The 15,131-nt window shown below is 42.8% G+C and overlaps 1 protein-coding gene and 1 long non-coding RNA gene across 3 annotated transcripts; both read left to right on the top strand.

Moving 5' to 3' along the window:
- LOC112226975 (deubiquitinating protein VCPIP1) lies at positions 1 to 7,295 on the top strand. Its single transcript, XM_024391709.2, has 3 exons — positions 1 to 2,828; positions 3,738 to 3,824; positions 3,990 to 7,295. The coding sequence occupies exons 1-3, from the start codon at positions 173 to 175 to the stop codon at positions 4,811 to 4,813; spliced, it is 3,567 nt and encodes a 1,188-aa protein (XP_024247477.1). The 5' UTR covers positions 1 to 172; the 3' UTR covers positions 4,814 to 7,295.
- Positions 7,296 to 7,778: 483 nt separating this feature from the next.
- Positions 7,779 to 14,763, top strand: LOC112226479. Of its 2 annotated transcripts, XR_006080259.1 has the most exons (6): positions 7,779 to 8,014; positions 8,359 to 8,561; positions 11,737 to 11,811; positions 11,905 to 12,084; positions 12,474 to 12,664; positions 12,830 to 14,763. It is a non-coding gene; the product is annotated as an uncharacterized LOC112226479 (long non-coding RNA). The 2 variants fall into 2 exon arrangements; XR_002949744.2 differs by having other exon boundaries at positions 12,474 to 14,763.
- Positions 14,764 to 15,131: the final 368 nt, after the last annotated feature.

The raw sequence follows: 15,131 nt of genomic DNA, 5'->3' as shown, positions 1-15,131 counted from the left end.
CATTGCGAACTAGGTTTCGCAACAGAAAAAAAACAACCGCTTCCGTGTTGTTATTCTGGCAAATATCTAGCTTGTAATACGTGAGACAAAGCGCAATTGCTAGCCAGTTAATTTGGAATTTAACCATAATGGTTTTATAAGATCAATACATAGTGTAGTTTTATTCGCCAGAATGTCGTTGCTACAAGGCTCAAAGAAAAAGGACAAGCGTATTTTGTCCGGTACCTGCCCAGACCCGAAATGCCAGGCGAGGCTATTCTTCCCTGCTTACGGCTCGATCAGCATTGAATGCACTGAATGTGGCCAACGCCACGAACAGAATAATCTTTTAAACGTGGAAGAAGTAACTGATCCAGACGTTGTACTGCACAATTTGTTAAGAAATGCCCTACTCGGTGTCACTGGAGCCCCAAAGAAGGGAACCGAGCTGGTGAAAGTGATGGGGCTTTCCAACTACCATTGCAAGCTCCTCTCTCCTATTCTCACAAGGTATGGAATGGATAAGCAGACGGGAAAAGCGAAACTGCTGAGGGAAATGAATCAAGGAGAGATGTTCGACTGCTCACTTCTAGGTGATCGGGCGTTTCTAATCGAACATGAGCATGTATCTACAGTTGGCTATGGCAAGGACAGATCCGGGAGCCTGATATACCTCCACGACACTTTGGAGGAGATTAAGAAAGCTAACAGCAACAAAGAATGCATAATACCTGTTCATGTGGATGGAGATGGACATTGCCTTGTTCATGCTGTGTCCAGGGCCCTGGTAGGCAGAGAACTGTTCTGGCATGCCTTAAGAGAGAATTTGAAACAGAATTTCAAGCAAAATCTGGATCGCTACAAGGCACTCTTTCAGGATTTTATTGATGCAGCTGAATGGGAAGACATCATCAACGAATGTGACCCCCTTTTTATCCCACCGGAGGGTGTGCCACTGGGACTTCGAAACATTCACATATTTGGCTTGGCTAATGTGCTGCACCGCCCCATAATCTTGTTAGATTCACTGAGTGGAATGAGGAGCTCTGGGGATTACTCTGCAACTTTTCTCCCTGGGCTTGTACCGGAAGAGCAGTGCAAGGGAAAAGATGGGAAGTTCAACAAGCCTATATGTATCGCCTGGAGTAGCTCTGGGCGTAACCACTACATCCCTCTTGTCGGAATAAAAAACACCCTCCTCCCCAAGCTGCCGCCCAGGCTTCTCCCCAAAGCTTGGGGGGTCCCACAGGAGCTCATCAAGAAGTACATTAATTTGGAACAAGACGGGAGCTGCGTCATCGCGGGAGACCGGAGCTTACAAGACAAGTATGTGATGAGACTGGTCAATGCCATGGAGGAGATCTTCATGGAGAAGCATGGAATCCACCCCTCCCTGGTGGCAGACGTGCATCAGTACGTTTACAGACGGACCGGTATGATCGGCGTCCAACCCGAAGAGGTGACTGAGGCTGCCAGGAAATCAGTCATGGAAAACCGGCTTCATCGCTGTCTGATCTGCAATGCACTCTCTGAGCTTCATGTTCTACCTGAGTGGCTGGCTCCAGGTGGTAAGCTCTACAACCTGGCTAAATCCACCCACGGGCAGCTCAGACCCGACAAGAACTACAGCTTTCCGTTGAACAATGTGGTCTGCTCTTATGACCCAGAGAAAGACATCCTCATTCCTGACTACAAACTAAGCACCTTGAACACCTGCAACTGGTGCCACGGCACCTCAGTGCGCCACATCCATGGCAACGGCTCTGTGGTGTACTTAGATGGAGACCGAACCAACACCCGCTCCCAGGGGGGAAAGTGCGGCTGCGGCTTCAAACACTACTGGGAGGGAAAGGAGTATGACAATCTGCCAGAGGCTTTCCCCATCACTCTGGAGTGGGGTGGGCGTGTCGTGCGGGAGACAGTGTACTGGTTCCAGTATGAGGTTGAGGTGACCCTGAACAGCAACGTCTATGATGTTGCCATGAAACTGGTTACCAAGCATTTCCCTGGGGAGTTTGGGAGTGAGCTCCTAGTGCAGAAAGTGGTGAACACCATTTTGCATCACACTGCCAAGAAGAACCCAGATGAGTATAACCCAGTCTCCATTGATGGTGCGCATGCTCAGAGACTCACAGACGTGGTGGAAATCCAGCAGGCCATTGACACACAGCCACCGACTAAGATCATACTAACTGGGCAGAAATCAAAGACCATTCACAAAGAGGAGTTGACCATGAGTAAAGCAGAGCGGAGCCTTCAGCAGAGCATCAGCGAACAGGCCCTAGTGACCCAGAAAAGGAGGACAGATCGACTGAAGCAGGAGCAGAAGGGAGTCCAGGGACATGGGCGGCCGTCCTCTCCGAGTGCTACTCAGGAACCTTCCTCATCCGCTCCAGCCACGCCCACCAAATCTTCCTTCACTTCCAGCAAGGAGAAGAAGATCCGTGTCACCACTAGCGACGGGCGGCAGGCCATGCTCACTCTACAGGCTCAAACCACCTTTTCTGAGCTCCAGAGGAGCATTGCGAACGAGTTCATTGTGTCTCCAGCCCAGCAATGTATTCGACATGGGTTTCCCCCCAAAGAACTTTTACCTCCCAAGGATGGAGAGGAGAATGAGCCTGTGGCTCTCCAACATGGGGACAGGGTGACTGTGGAGATCCTGAGAGGTCCAGAGGATCACAAGGTTTCCACCCCAAGTGCTTCCAGTTCCCATTCATCCCTGCATTCCCTCCACTCTGTGAAGAGTGATGATACAGTGACTTCCAGCAGAATGAATACTAGCAGAGAGCTGCAGGAGAACATTGACCTTGAGATGTCCTCCCTCTGTCTCCTAGCAACCTTAATGGGTAAGCAAGGGGAAGGGTGGGAAAATAGTTTCTTATCCAAATCTATAGGAATCTTTACTTTATAATTATTTACTGTTAAAAAAAGACAATCTAGCAACACGTGACATACCTGTTTGAGTTATGCAGAAAACTGCTGTGATGTCATTACAAAAAGTAAAAAATGACTTGCTGTAGAGGGAGAACCAGTTTGTTGATACACCTTTAAGACTATAGTACCAGGCATGCCTTAGATCATCCCTTCAGTAAATATAAGGCTAGAAACAGAATGTGATGGGTGTGAGAGGCTAGTAACTGATAGGCCTATAGGCTTTACAGACGGTAGCTTTACACAGCATACGGGCATGCTGTTCTTGGATTGGTTACAAGAAGCAGGATGAATGATAGTGCTACAGGTATTGAGTGACTGGTGGGCTTACCAGGGATGGATCAAGGCCTAATCTTTGGGGATAATTACTTTTTTCCACTTGAAATAATTATAATCTATTCAAGTGCTTTTTCTGTACATCAGCGACGTGGCTTTTGGAATTCATTGAAACGCATGCAGCAACACTCTCGGAGAGGAGAGTGCAGACTGTATGAAAGTGCTGATGTGGTCATCTCCACTCCTTCACCTAACAACAGAGTCTGAGTTCCAGTCTCTGGACACTCTTCAGCCTTCACTGTCTTACTAGCATATTGCAATGCAATCTTATCTGGACTGTAATATTAGGATCAGTAATATTAGGGCCAGTAATGTAAGTTGGAATAGAGCCTTGGTAATTGCAAAGGGTGGCAAGGCAAATGACAAGGCAACCTATTTTTACTACAGAATTAGGATTTTTATCTGAGGAAAACCACATGATAGCATGTATTCTAATCATTTCTATTCTATTTCACATGCTAATTGCAGTATTTTTCTTTCCTACGCAGGAGAAGATGTCTGGTCATATGCAAAAAAACTGCCTCACTTATTCCAGCAAGGTGGAGTTTTCTTCAACATTGTGAAGAAAGATATGGGTAGGTAAACGTGTTTTCTGTTATTGTGCTCTTTGCATTTTGTGCTCTTTGCATTTTGCATAACTTAAATGACTACAGTATATATTTTTTATATTCAACATTTGCATGTGATATGTACTGATCTGTGTTTATGACTACCTATAATGGCTCTTGTCTCGTCTGCAGGCCTGATGGATGGCAAGCACTGCACCCTCCCACACTTGACTGGAAAGACGTTTGTGTACAACGCAGCAGAGGAGTGTCTGGAGCTGTGTGTGGATGCAGCGGGACACTTCCCCGTGGGCCCTGACGTGGAGGACCTTGTCAAGGAGGCCCTGGTGCAGCTCCGCTCTGAGGCTGCCTCCAGGAGTCGGGAGGGAAGCCCCTCTCACAGCCTGCTGAGGCTCGGAAGTGGAGGTGTGGTGCGCAAGAAGGAGCAGCTCCAGAGTGTCAACGCCTTCCAAGGTAAGGGCCACTCCCTGGGCAGCGCCCCAGGCGGCTCTCCCCCTGAACACAAGCCCATCACCCGCCAGCACAGCAGCGGGGTGGACCTGAGCGCCAGCGTCTCAAAGGGACCTGACCTCTCTGACATCTCAGAAGATGCAACCAAGGAGCTGGTGCGCATGGCTCCTGGTTTCGTCACCATGAAAGACAGCCGACACCTAGACCCTAGTATGATCGAAGAACAGAGGAAAAAACTACAGGAGATGGTCTCATCCATCCAAGCCTCCATGGACAGGCACCTGAGGGAGCAGAGCAATGCAGGGGCAGGCACTGGGGGCCCTGCAGAGAGGACAAGTGGGGCTAAGATGAGTGCTTCCCAATCTACCCCAGGGGTAGGTGAACAGGAAGCCTCTTCTATGGACGTATCTACTGCTGGTGCTCATGGCACACCAGTGAAGGCAGGGAACAAGCCTGATGGAAAGGATGCAGGGTCAGAGGAGCTGGAGGAAATGGATAGCCAGGATGCAGAGCATACCAACGCCCTGGAGCCGATGGATCATTCCTGATGGGAATAAGGCCCAGCCCTATAGTTTTCTCAGTCATGATCAGTCACACCTCTGTCTGGTTGACATTTAGTATGTGAATGCTTCAGGTTGTATCAAAGCTTTGGTATTCATTGTGTTTTGTTGTCTTTACTGCATGATTGCCAGAGGTTGACCGTTACTGCCTTTGGTGACAGACTAATGTTATTATACAGAAACATGCACCAAGCTCCAAGGAGCGAAGCTGGTTCTCATGCTTGAAATGCATTCCTGTAGATGCCCCCCATGTCTTAAGACAAGAGGTAGTAGAACAGCTTGAGCTGATGAGATCCCATCCCACGCCAGTATTGTAATGTCCGCAAACATCTGCTTCAGCAAAGTGCACACTGTAAATGTAACGAGTACCATCATCACAATTTCTGATTCACCAAAATATTTGCTATAAACAACAGTAACATTTTCCAAATGTAGTTTTTTTTCTTGAACTTTGCTCTCCATGTGAATGTTTGCTGTCTTAATTCCTGAAGGAAGAAGTCACATGCCCTTATGATAAGCATATGCATCGACTGATGTTTGTTGTCGGAAAACCCTGTGATCTTTTTTAGTTTGTATTTGGGCCATTTTATAAGAATTGAAAGATTCTGTTTAAAATGATCATTTAAATGTGGGTGCCATTTGAAAGAAAGTGTCGCACTGTTCTGAATATAACCAATTGATTGGTGGAATTTAGAGATTGACATTGAAGTGTGCACTGATTGGGGAAAATGCCTGTTGATTCTTTTGGGTTCAAGGCTACTTACTGATGTTTGAAGAGTAATTTATGTTACTTTTGAGATTTCTCATAAAACCCAAACGAGTGGCCCAAGTTAAGTGTGCTGCGCAAATGCTGAACTACTTGATGTGGTGCTGTATTCTGTTGGAAGGGCCGGCATAACATACTACACACACCTGGGAGTATATTCCATTACTTGTATGCAATTTCCTTTAGTGAAAGATGGAATGCAGTGCAGGATTATTATTTTTTGAAATACTTTAGAATTGCGTAAGACTTGATTTGTGAATTTTCCAGGTTTACAGATGATCTTTTTAGGAATGATAAATCAATTCAAGAATAGCAGATAATTATTTTTCCATGATCTGCCTGCAGTTTTTGTTGTTTTGTAAACATGCAATGCTGGCATTTTATTATTCAATCTAATACATTTATGTTTGCACTTGAATGTTGTTATGCAGGGGTGTGTTGAACCCTGTAGGCTCCCTTTAGTGTTCTTACCATTCATTAGGATATAAACTTGGGATGAACCAATCATAGAAATATAGTTATTCATTCTAATTTAATGGAAACCACAATCAGTTGGTATTACTAAGAATTGTTATGTATGTCTAGTTACTTTATGTCTATTCGGCTCTTGAATTTCAACACAACATCCATAATTTGAATTACTCAGAAGAGAACTTGAACAATGGGATATTTTTAAGTGCTGTGAACATTTATGTTGCCGATTGTGACATGAGATGTCTGATCTTTTGGTGCAGAATGTGATAATTCTTGAAAGATATTTCATGGAGGTTGTACATGTTGATATCTCATAAACAAAGTACTACATCTCTCAGTGGTGTGAAGTATATTTCCAATTGGATGTTCAGCCAATCCAGTTGATTGTAAACTTATAGGCAAACTGTGTAGTACCATGTTGCATTCAGATCAGTTTTGTGGCATTCAATTCCTCTCGCGACATTATAAAATGCAACTTTTGGTTTGTTTGTTGGAATTTCAACCAAAAAGCGAGTTGGGGTGTTTTATAGGCCCTCACATTGGAAGGCAGAGGCCTCACTGTTAACTAATTTAAGTGGCCATTGGGATAAAGGCATTATGGGCCACATTGAGTTTACACTTTTGTTGCCAACCCAGATTTTGGAGTATTCCAAATCACCTTGTTGTTCTAGAATGACATTGTAACTTTGGATGCTGCCATTATCAGCTTATGGCCTTAAATCCTTGAGTCTTACTGAGTCTTGGCCTGACTTCTGGACAAGGTTTCTTATTATGGCAAAAAGCAGTACCTGCCAAAAAAAAACATTAATTGCAGGTCATTTTTTAAAGAGCTCCACAGCTTTTCTTTCTAGTGAACAAAATGTAAAACTTAGCACTTTCATAAAAATAGGGAATATTAGAATAAAACATATACTAGATATACTCAAATATAGATATTGTCAGTCCAAGGGAACATTTAAAGGAAATATTAAACTCAGACAACACTGTTTTGACAAACTTGAAGTTTGTTTCTTTGTGACTGCTGTACTAATTATATGTATTGTAAGCCAGTTGTATTATAATAGTATATATTGTAGTATACTTTGATCTGTACAGAAACTCAAGTTCTTTCATTTTTTGTTAACTTTTTTTCTTGTTTGCTAATAAAAGATTGAAGATACCATGGCTACAACATTGCTGTTTGCATGTGTGATGACTTTTCAACCAAACAATAAAGTAATTTCTTCACAATGTTGTATTGTGGTCACTAATACTTCCTTAACTACTTGCCTTTGAATTCACTTACAATTATTATTATTTTTAAATGAATATCAATGTGCAGGGATATAGTGGTAGTTGAGGTAGATCTGTACATGTAGGCAGAGGTAAAGGTGACTGGACAGCAGGGTAAATAACAAATAGTAGCAGCAGGGTATGGGGAACGTGTGTGGGCGTCAATATGTGTGTGTGCAGGGTCTACTTGACGGGTATATCTTCATTTCACCAGGGATGGGTCACTGCATTGTGGCGTACAAACATGAATGTGACAGAATATACAGTATATTAGACTAATGACAGGCAATTATGAATTCAAGGGTCTCTGTTATCTGTCGTCCACCAGATGGTAGCATTGCTTCAACTTTGAAATATCAGAAACTTTCCACGTTCCATCTATCCCATGTCATAATGTAATTGTAAGATTTTTATGAATGACTTGGTGACCAACAGCCCAGTTAAAAATGCAGGTGTTGTCGTGAGCTTTGTAAAATACCTGGCTGGCTGAAAATGATTTTGATATATTTGACAATGGGAAGAGAGTCTGCGTGTGGCTGCGGATCCAAGCACCTCTCTCGAAGGGGGTGGGCGCGAGAATCGGTGGTATATACACATTTCTGAATAAGTGTCCCGTAAAGAGACAGTACTAGCTACCAGTATCTTCCTACCATGGAGCTGTCAAAAGGAGATGCGATGTGAGTAGCAAGATGAAGACATTAGCTAGCTGGAAACAGAATACAGAATCGTTTTTGATCATCAGTCATAAACTCAACCTCATGAATAACCCAAAATAATTGTATTCACTCAGCTAGCAAAGTGTATAGTAACTAGCTGTCTTGTTTTAGCTAGATAGCCAGACAGACTAGTTATCTACTGTAGCTAACTTTCTAGCTAACTTGCTAGTTTATTGCTAACTAGCTACATTTATTGATGACTTCATAGCTAGTTTAACTGATCTCTTATTTCAGAAAAGTACATTTAATCAATATAATACGATGCTTCTTGTACGCTTTCTCCATAAATAAAACAACTTGAACAGGAGACAGTATGGCCAGATGCAGCAGAAGAAGTCGATACTTTTGGTATGTTTGAGGTGTATGTTGTCGCCTGTGAACATTATTATCATCTCCTGGCTTGTAATATTAACCTTATTGGTCTTTCCTTTCTCATGGATGTTGGGGATGCCCATGGCTGCATTGAGGTGATGTCCCAAGAAGCCTTTACAGAAAGTCGAGGGAAGAGGTAATACCTGCCCTGACTGAGTTATCTTAACAGAAGACAGTCAACTCCTGAGAAAAGAGTATTTAATGCAGTGGCGACATGTCATTCAGGGCAGATCACCTGTTTTGAGCCGCACCTATTTAGCTAAAAATTATTCTTATTTTGCCTGTTTTGAATGTTATTTTGGCATTAATACGTGTCACATCAGTTTGCAAACAATGTTTTAAAAAATCTATTTAAAAAAAAATCACTGAGTTAATTAAGCCGCATACAAACTTGGTCTCATTTTTTTTCTTCATAAAGCAGTTCCAAAATGTTTCAGCCTAGCTCAGTGCCTTCTGTGATGGTTGGGCAGCCAGTGGAAAATAAGGAGCGTAGTGGTTGGTAATTTTCTCTAGTTGCACCGGGATTGGCTCAGTGTTCTGTCACTCATGGGGACCCAATGTCACCGCAAAATCTACAGGTAGAGCTAGAAATTTTAAGCCCCTTGGGTGCTGCAATAGAGTTACATTAGAAGTGCCCACCCAAGAAGGCTCAAGGTCATTGACCACGTTACATCTACAGTAGCTTTGAATGGACTGATCATGTCAACATCATACTTTCAAAATCTTAGCTAGCAAGCTAGCAGTCATCATGAATCAAGTCAACAATCTACTGGCAAATCCTTTTTAAACCTTGTCATATGAAGAGAAATAATGAAGATACATTTTTTAAACTAGGGAAGTCAGTTAAGAACAAATTCTTATTTACAACGACGACCTACACCAGCCAAACCCAGACAATGCTGGGCCAATTGTGCGCCGCCCTATGGGATTCCCAATCACAGCTGGTTGTGATACAGCCTGGATTCGAACCAGGGTGTCTATAGTTACACCTCTAGCACTGAGATGCAGTGCCTTAGACCGCTGCGCCACTCAGGAGCCTAGCTGTTCATGTGAGCACAGCACAACAAGGCGAGTCTAAAAGTGTCCCGTATGCTTTTGCATAAATTAGCTAAGAAAGTAATGCTAAGTGTATGTTGTGTAGTATGCTGTTAGTAGCCCATGTGCCTCACCCTAATAATTTGGTCCATTTTCCCCTCATAATTTAGCCTACTGGTATGACTTGGTGGTGCACATGTAGCCTGTAGCCTGTTTTAGAAAAATGTAATCATTTAATATTGTAAGAGCTTTTATTGTCTGCTTATATGCCCCCTTTATTTATCATACGGTTCTGACATGGTGTACAGGGAGAATACTGTCAGAACGTCCCATGTTCTGAATTCTGTCGCTGTACATTTCAAAAGTGCTGAACAAATAGTTATATTGACTACGTCTGTCCTAGCTCGTTCTGTAATGTCTTAATCGAAATTACAGATTGCCTCTTATCTGCTCATCGCCCCCTTATGCCATAGTTTGTACATCTCAATTGTCAATAGAAACCACATTTGTTTAAGCAAGTCAGCCATACCAGCTGTTTCGCTGCCAGACAAGGCTCCGATGATAGCCAGGTGTAACAGTGGTAAGGGACTGTTGGGACATCATTATGTCATGTTGGGACAGCTTTATGTAGGCCCTAACAGTTTGTCGGCACCGTTTGTCACCCTTATAGTGCAATTAATGTATTGTTTAGTGTTGTGTTGTGTAGTGGCTTTGTTGGCGTGCATCAAAAACATTTTCTCCCCATCTTCACTACTACTGCATCAATATGTTTTGATCATGACAATTTACAATCTCGGGTTACTCCAAGCAGTTTAGTTATCTCAACTTGCTCAATTTCCACTTTATTTATTACAAGATTTAGTTGAGGTTTAGGGTTTAGTGAGTGTTTTGTTCCAAATACAATGCTTTTAGTTTTTAGAAATATATAGGGCTAACTTATTCCTTGCCACTCACTCTGAAACTAACTGCAGCTCTTTGTTGAGTGTTGCAGTCATTTCAGTCGCTGTAGTAGCTGACGTGTATAGTGTTGAGTCATCCACATACATAGACACTCTGGCTTTACTCAAAGTCAGTGGCATGTCGTTAGTAAAAATTGAAAAAAGCAAGGGGCCTAAACAGCTACCCTGGGGAATTCCTGATTCTAACTGGATTATATTTGAGAGGCTTCCATTAAAGAACACCTTCTGTGTTCTGTTAGACAAGTAAATCCACATTATATCAGGGGTGTAAAGCCATAACACATAGTTTTTACCAGCAGCAGACTATGATCGATAATGTCAAAAGCTGCACTGAAGTCTAACAAGACAGCCCCTACAATCATTTTATCATCAATTTCTCTCAGCCAATCATCAGTCATTTGTGTAAGTACTGTGCTTGTTGAGTGTCCTTCCCTATAAGCATGCTGAAATTCTGTTGTCAATTTGTTTACTGTGAAATAGCATTGTATCTGGTCAAACACATTTTTTTCCAGAAGTTTACTAAGGGTTGGTAACAGGCAGATTGGTCGGCTATTTGAGCCAGTAAAGGGGGCTTTACTATTCTTGGGTCTGAGGGCACAAGCTCTCTAGTAGGCTCAAATTGAAGATGTAGCAAATAGGAGTGGCAATATCGTCTGCTATTATCCTCAGTAATTTTCCATCCAGATTGTCAGACCCCGGTGGCTTGTCACAATACTTTTTTCACCTCTTCCACACTGACTTTACAGAATTCAAATGTACAATTCTTGTCTTTCATAATTTGGTCTGATATACTTGGATGTGTAGTGTCAGCGTTTGTTGCTGGCATGTCATCCCTAAGTTTGCTTATCTTGCCAATCAAAAAGTCATTAAAGTAGTTTGCAATATCAGTGGGCTTTGTGATGAATGAGCCATCTGATTCAATGAATGAAGGAGCTGAGTTGGCTTTTTTCCCCAAAATGTAATTTAAGGTGCCCCAAAGCTTTTTACTATTATTCTTTAAATAATGTATCTTTGTTTCATAGTGTTGTTTCTTTTTCTTTAGTTTAGTCACATTATTTCTTAATTTGCAGTACGTTGCCAATCAGTTGGGCTGCCAAACTTATTTGCCATAACTTTTGACTCATCCCTCTCAACTATACAATTGTTCAATTCCTCATCAATCCAAGGGGATTTAACAGTTTTTACAGTAATTTTCTTAATGGGTGCGTGCTTATTAGTAACTGGAATAAGTTGTTTCATAAATGCGTCAAGTGCAGCGCCTGGTTACTCCTCATTGCACACCACAGACCAGCAAATATTCTTTGCATGGATTCTCAGTGGCAGCATCGATGGCAAAAGGTGCTCAACCCAGAGACGATGAAAGGGCCATGGACCAAGGAGGAAGATGAGAGGGTGAAGACAGTTTCTATTCTGTGTGTTCTGTCTACCAAATATGTTCATCACATGCTAAATTCACACGCCGTGTGTAAATGTATCTGTGCACAGGTATGGCCCCAAACAATGGTCCATCATTGCCAAGCATCTGCACGGGCGTATCGGCAAGCAGTGCCGGGAGCGCTGGCACAACCACCTTAACCGGACTCAGGAGGAGGACCAGATCATATACGCTGCTCACAAACATATCGGGAACCGCTGGACTGAGGAATCTAAGCTGCTGTCTGGCAGGTAATAACACTCTAATAAGTTAGAGCACTGTTATAACAAGCTATAACACTCAGTATACGTCTCAAATGGCACCCTATTCTCTATATAGTGCACAAATTTGGACCAGAGCCCTATGGGGATCTGGTCAAAAGTAGTGCACAATGTAGGGAACAGGGTGCTATTTTGGACGCAGTCTCTGATATGCAGTCAATCTCCTGATTGATAGGCCGTCATTGTAAATAAGAATTTTGATTTGCCTTGTTAAAAAAACATTTTTTTTTAAAGATTGATCAAATATTTTATTTGTCTGAAATGCAGAGATATATAACAAATAACAATCAATATAACTTTAACAATATAGAACATAATATTGTTCTTATTCAATTTCTTTGGTCTGAATCCCCCCATAGGAGAGACAACTCTATTAGAATCACTGGAACTCCACCACACGTAGGAAGGTGGAGCACGAGGTCTACCTGCAGGATGTCATGACACAGATCGACAAGACCAAGGCTCCCATCAAGAGAAGGACCAAGTCCTCCTGCTCCTCTAGGGACTCCTGCAGAGCCAGAATCATTATGCCATGATTATCCCCACAAAGGTGATCACTGAGCACCCATCTATGGTTTTTACCAGTCAGCACAATCAACTAGACTGAACAATAGCCAAGTGTTTGAATTGAAAATCACCATTGAAATCAGGATGAAATCAATCCCAAACTGTTTGTTGATTTTATGACACTGTTTTTTTGTGTATGTTTTGGTAGATTTCAGGATATTCCCTTGGCTTGTTGGATGGCCAGTATATGGAAAGTGTTCCTGAAACTGCTTACTTTGTCCCAGTGAGTGTCCCATCTCTGCACTCACTTAGCTTAGCTTAGCCATGTTGCAAGTGAACCCCTCCCCTACCACCATCGTACAGTAGCTCCTATGTAATTCAGTAAGAGAGGAATAAGACTTGTAAATGAGAAAATTAGCTGTTTTTCCTTTTCCTGACCAATCTCTCCTGGGCTGCATGTACCCCCGGAGTCATTCACTGACCAATAAAGAGCAGAGAATTAAGGAACTCAAGCAGCTCCTTATGGCAGCTGAGAGCGAAGTCGGGAATCGGGCAGCTTCCTGTGTAAGACAGAAGAACCCTTGTATGTGTAGTCAATAGTGTAGTACGCTCTAGAACACATCCTTATCACCCTTCCCACCGGCTCCTCATCCTCCATCTTACTCACCTCCGGTTAGCTGCCCCTCCTAGCTGCTACCATCCTGTCCTTCCCTGCTTCATACTGTAGTATCTAGCAGTGAGTCATCATTAACAGCTTCTCATAGTAGCAGTGACTGTTCATCATCTGTTTCTGCTCTTGCCAACTCCATTGCTGTCATTGTCAAACCAAACATAATCTCTGTTAACCTAGAGGTAAAATCATGCGTAATTTGGTCAGCTGCGTGATTAATTTCTAAATTAGAAATTGAGCATTCCGGCAAAAATTCGCAACCCTCGCAAAAGGAAACTCTCAGCCAAAGCCCCCCCTTACCATCCGTGTGGGCACACGCACAAAGCACTTGAGGCGAAGCAGTTTAAGCACTGCCTTTGGGCCAATCCTGATCCCATTCAGTCCTGGCAGATTCTTTCGGTCTACTGTACACGCAGAATCTGCCCATGGGAGATTAAGCCAAACATGACCATTTTTGTATTTGTATTTATTATGGATCCCCATTTTCTGCTGTCAAAGCAACAGCTACTCTCTTGGCATGACAGTTGCATGAGGAGTTGGCAAGGGCAGAATCATACTGGCACCCAGGCTAGCTGTTCAAAACACCTGTGAGGCCTCTTTGGATAGAAGTGGACCTCTAATGAAAATCATGTAGATTTTCACTTCTGTGCAAAAATGCACAGTTCATGTTAAAGTTTTGGAATGTAACTGAGGCACCTGCTCCTGCTCATGTCTACCCGTAGTCTCATTATATTTACATTGGTAAATGTACTTATCCTGTTTAGGAACAAGAGTTTTTCCCGGGCAGATTATTTCATCTGGGAAACTCCTGGCCCTCACATCCCTACATCCAAGCGTTCATAGCGACGTCGCTTTTTGATCCTTTGATGTGGGCTCCTCCTATCATTGTGAAGCAGAATTCACCAAGCGTTGGATAGTTCACCCACTAATAGGGAACGTGAGCTGGGATTAGACCGTCGTGAGACTGGTTAGTTTTACCCTTTCTGGTTCTAACCTTCGTCTAGCTCTGGTCCAGGGCATTACGTACGGCTTGCTTACGCTGAGCCTTCAGCATCAGCAAGCTGCATGTAACACCCTGGACCAGAGCTAACCTCTCCCTGACCTCTCGCTTGACACTAACTATAGTACTTGGCAAGAGAGCACAAACAGATCTGGGACCAAGCTAGCTAAAAGTTACTCAGATATAAGTCACTCAGCTAAAAGTCACTCAGATTATTTTTACCCAGATGTATAATACTACTAGGCAATCTTACTGTAGGTAGAAAACATCAGATTGCCTACTTCTATTTTTACACAAACAACCACCTGTATTTTTTATTTGTCTGTTTTTGCTTAGAGGTTAATAGGAAAATTACATGACCACATGTAGCCAATGAACCATACTGGTACTTACATACTGGTGTAACGTCTGCTTCCAACTCACATTCTAAAACACATAGATCCCCTGAACGCAGCTCACTCTCCAGATCCCAATCACCTAAATCCTGATCACCTGTTCACACACCTGTATGTCATTTACACACACTATTTAGTTCAGTTCATTGCACCCCATCATTGTGAGGTATTGTTTGTTTTTTGTATACATTCTATTTGGAGCGCTTGTTTATTTCTGTTTTAGTCCTCCTGTGTAGCGTAGTTTTTGGCCATCCTCACTAACAATGTTTTTTGCCTATTCCCTGCCTGTACATCAGATTTCCTGTCATCAATCTCTTGCCTGATCTCCCGGACTACGTTATTAGCTTTTTTCCCTGCCTGTACTGTTACCTTTTTGGATTCCCTGTGTACGACCTTCTGCCTGTCCCTGGAACCTGCTACCTGCCTCCCCCTGTGTACGACCTTC

This window comes from Oncorhynchus tshawytscha, linkage group LG28, assembly GCF_018296145.1.
Source record: "Oncorhynchus tshawytscha isolate Ot180627B linkage group LG28, Otsh_v2.0, whole genome shotgun sequence".
Classification (NCBI taxonomy): Eukaryota; Metazoa; Chordata; class Actinopteri; order Salmoniformes; family Salmonidae; genus Oncorhynchus; species Oncorhynchus tshawytscha.
This window is presented reverse-complemented; position numbering and strand designations above follow the sequence as displayed.

Excerpts from the sequence above, each read along its gene's own strand:
- LOC112226975 (XM_024391709.2), top strand. The coding sequence starts at position 173 with ATGTCGTTGCTACAAGGCTCAAAGAAAAAGGACAAGCGTATTTTGTCC. Across the intron at positions 2,829-3,737 it reads TCTCCTAGCAACCTTAATGG|GAGAAGATGTCTGGTCATAT; the intron begins GTAAGCAAGGGG and ends TTTCCTACGCAG. Across the intron at positions 3,825-3,989 it reads CATTGTGAAGAAAGATATGG|GCCTGATGGATGGCAAGCAC; the intron begins GTAGGTAAACGT and ends TCTCGTCTGCAG.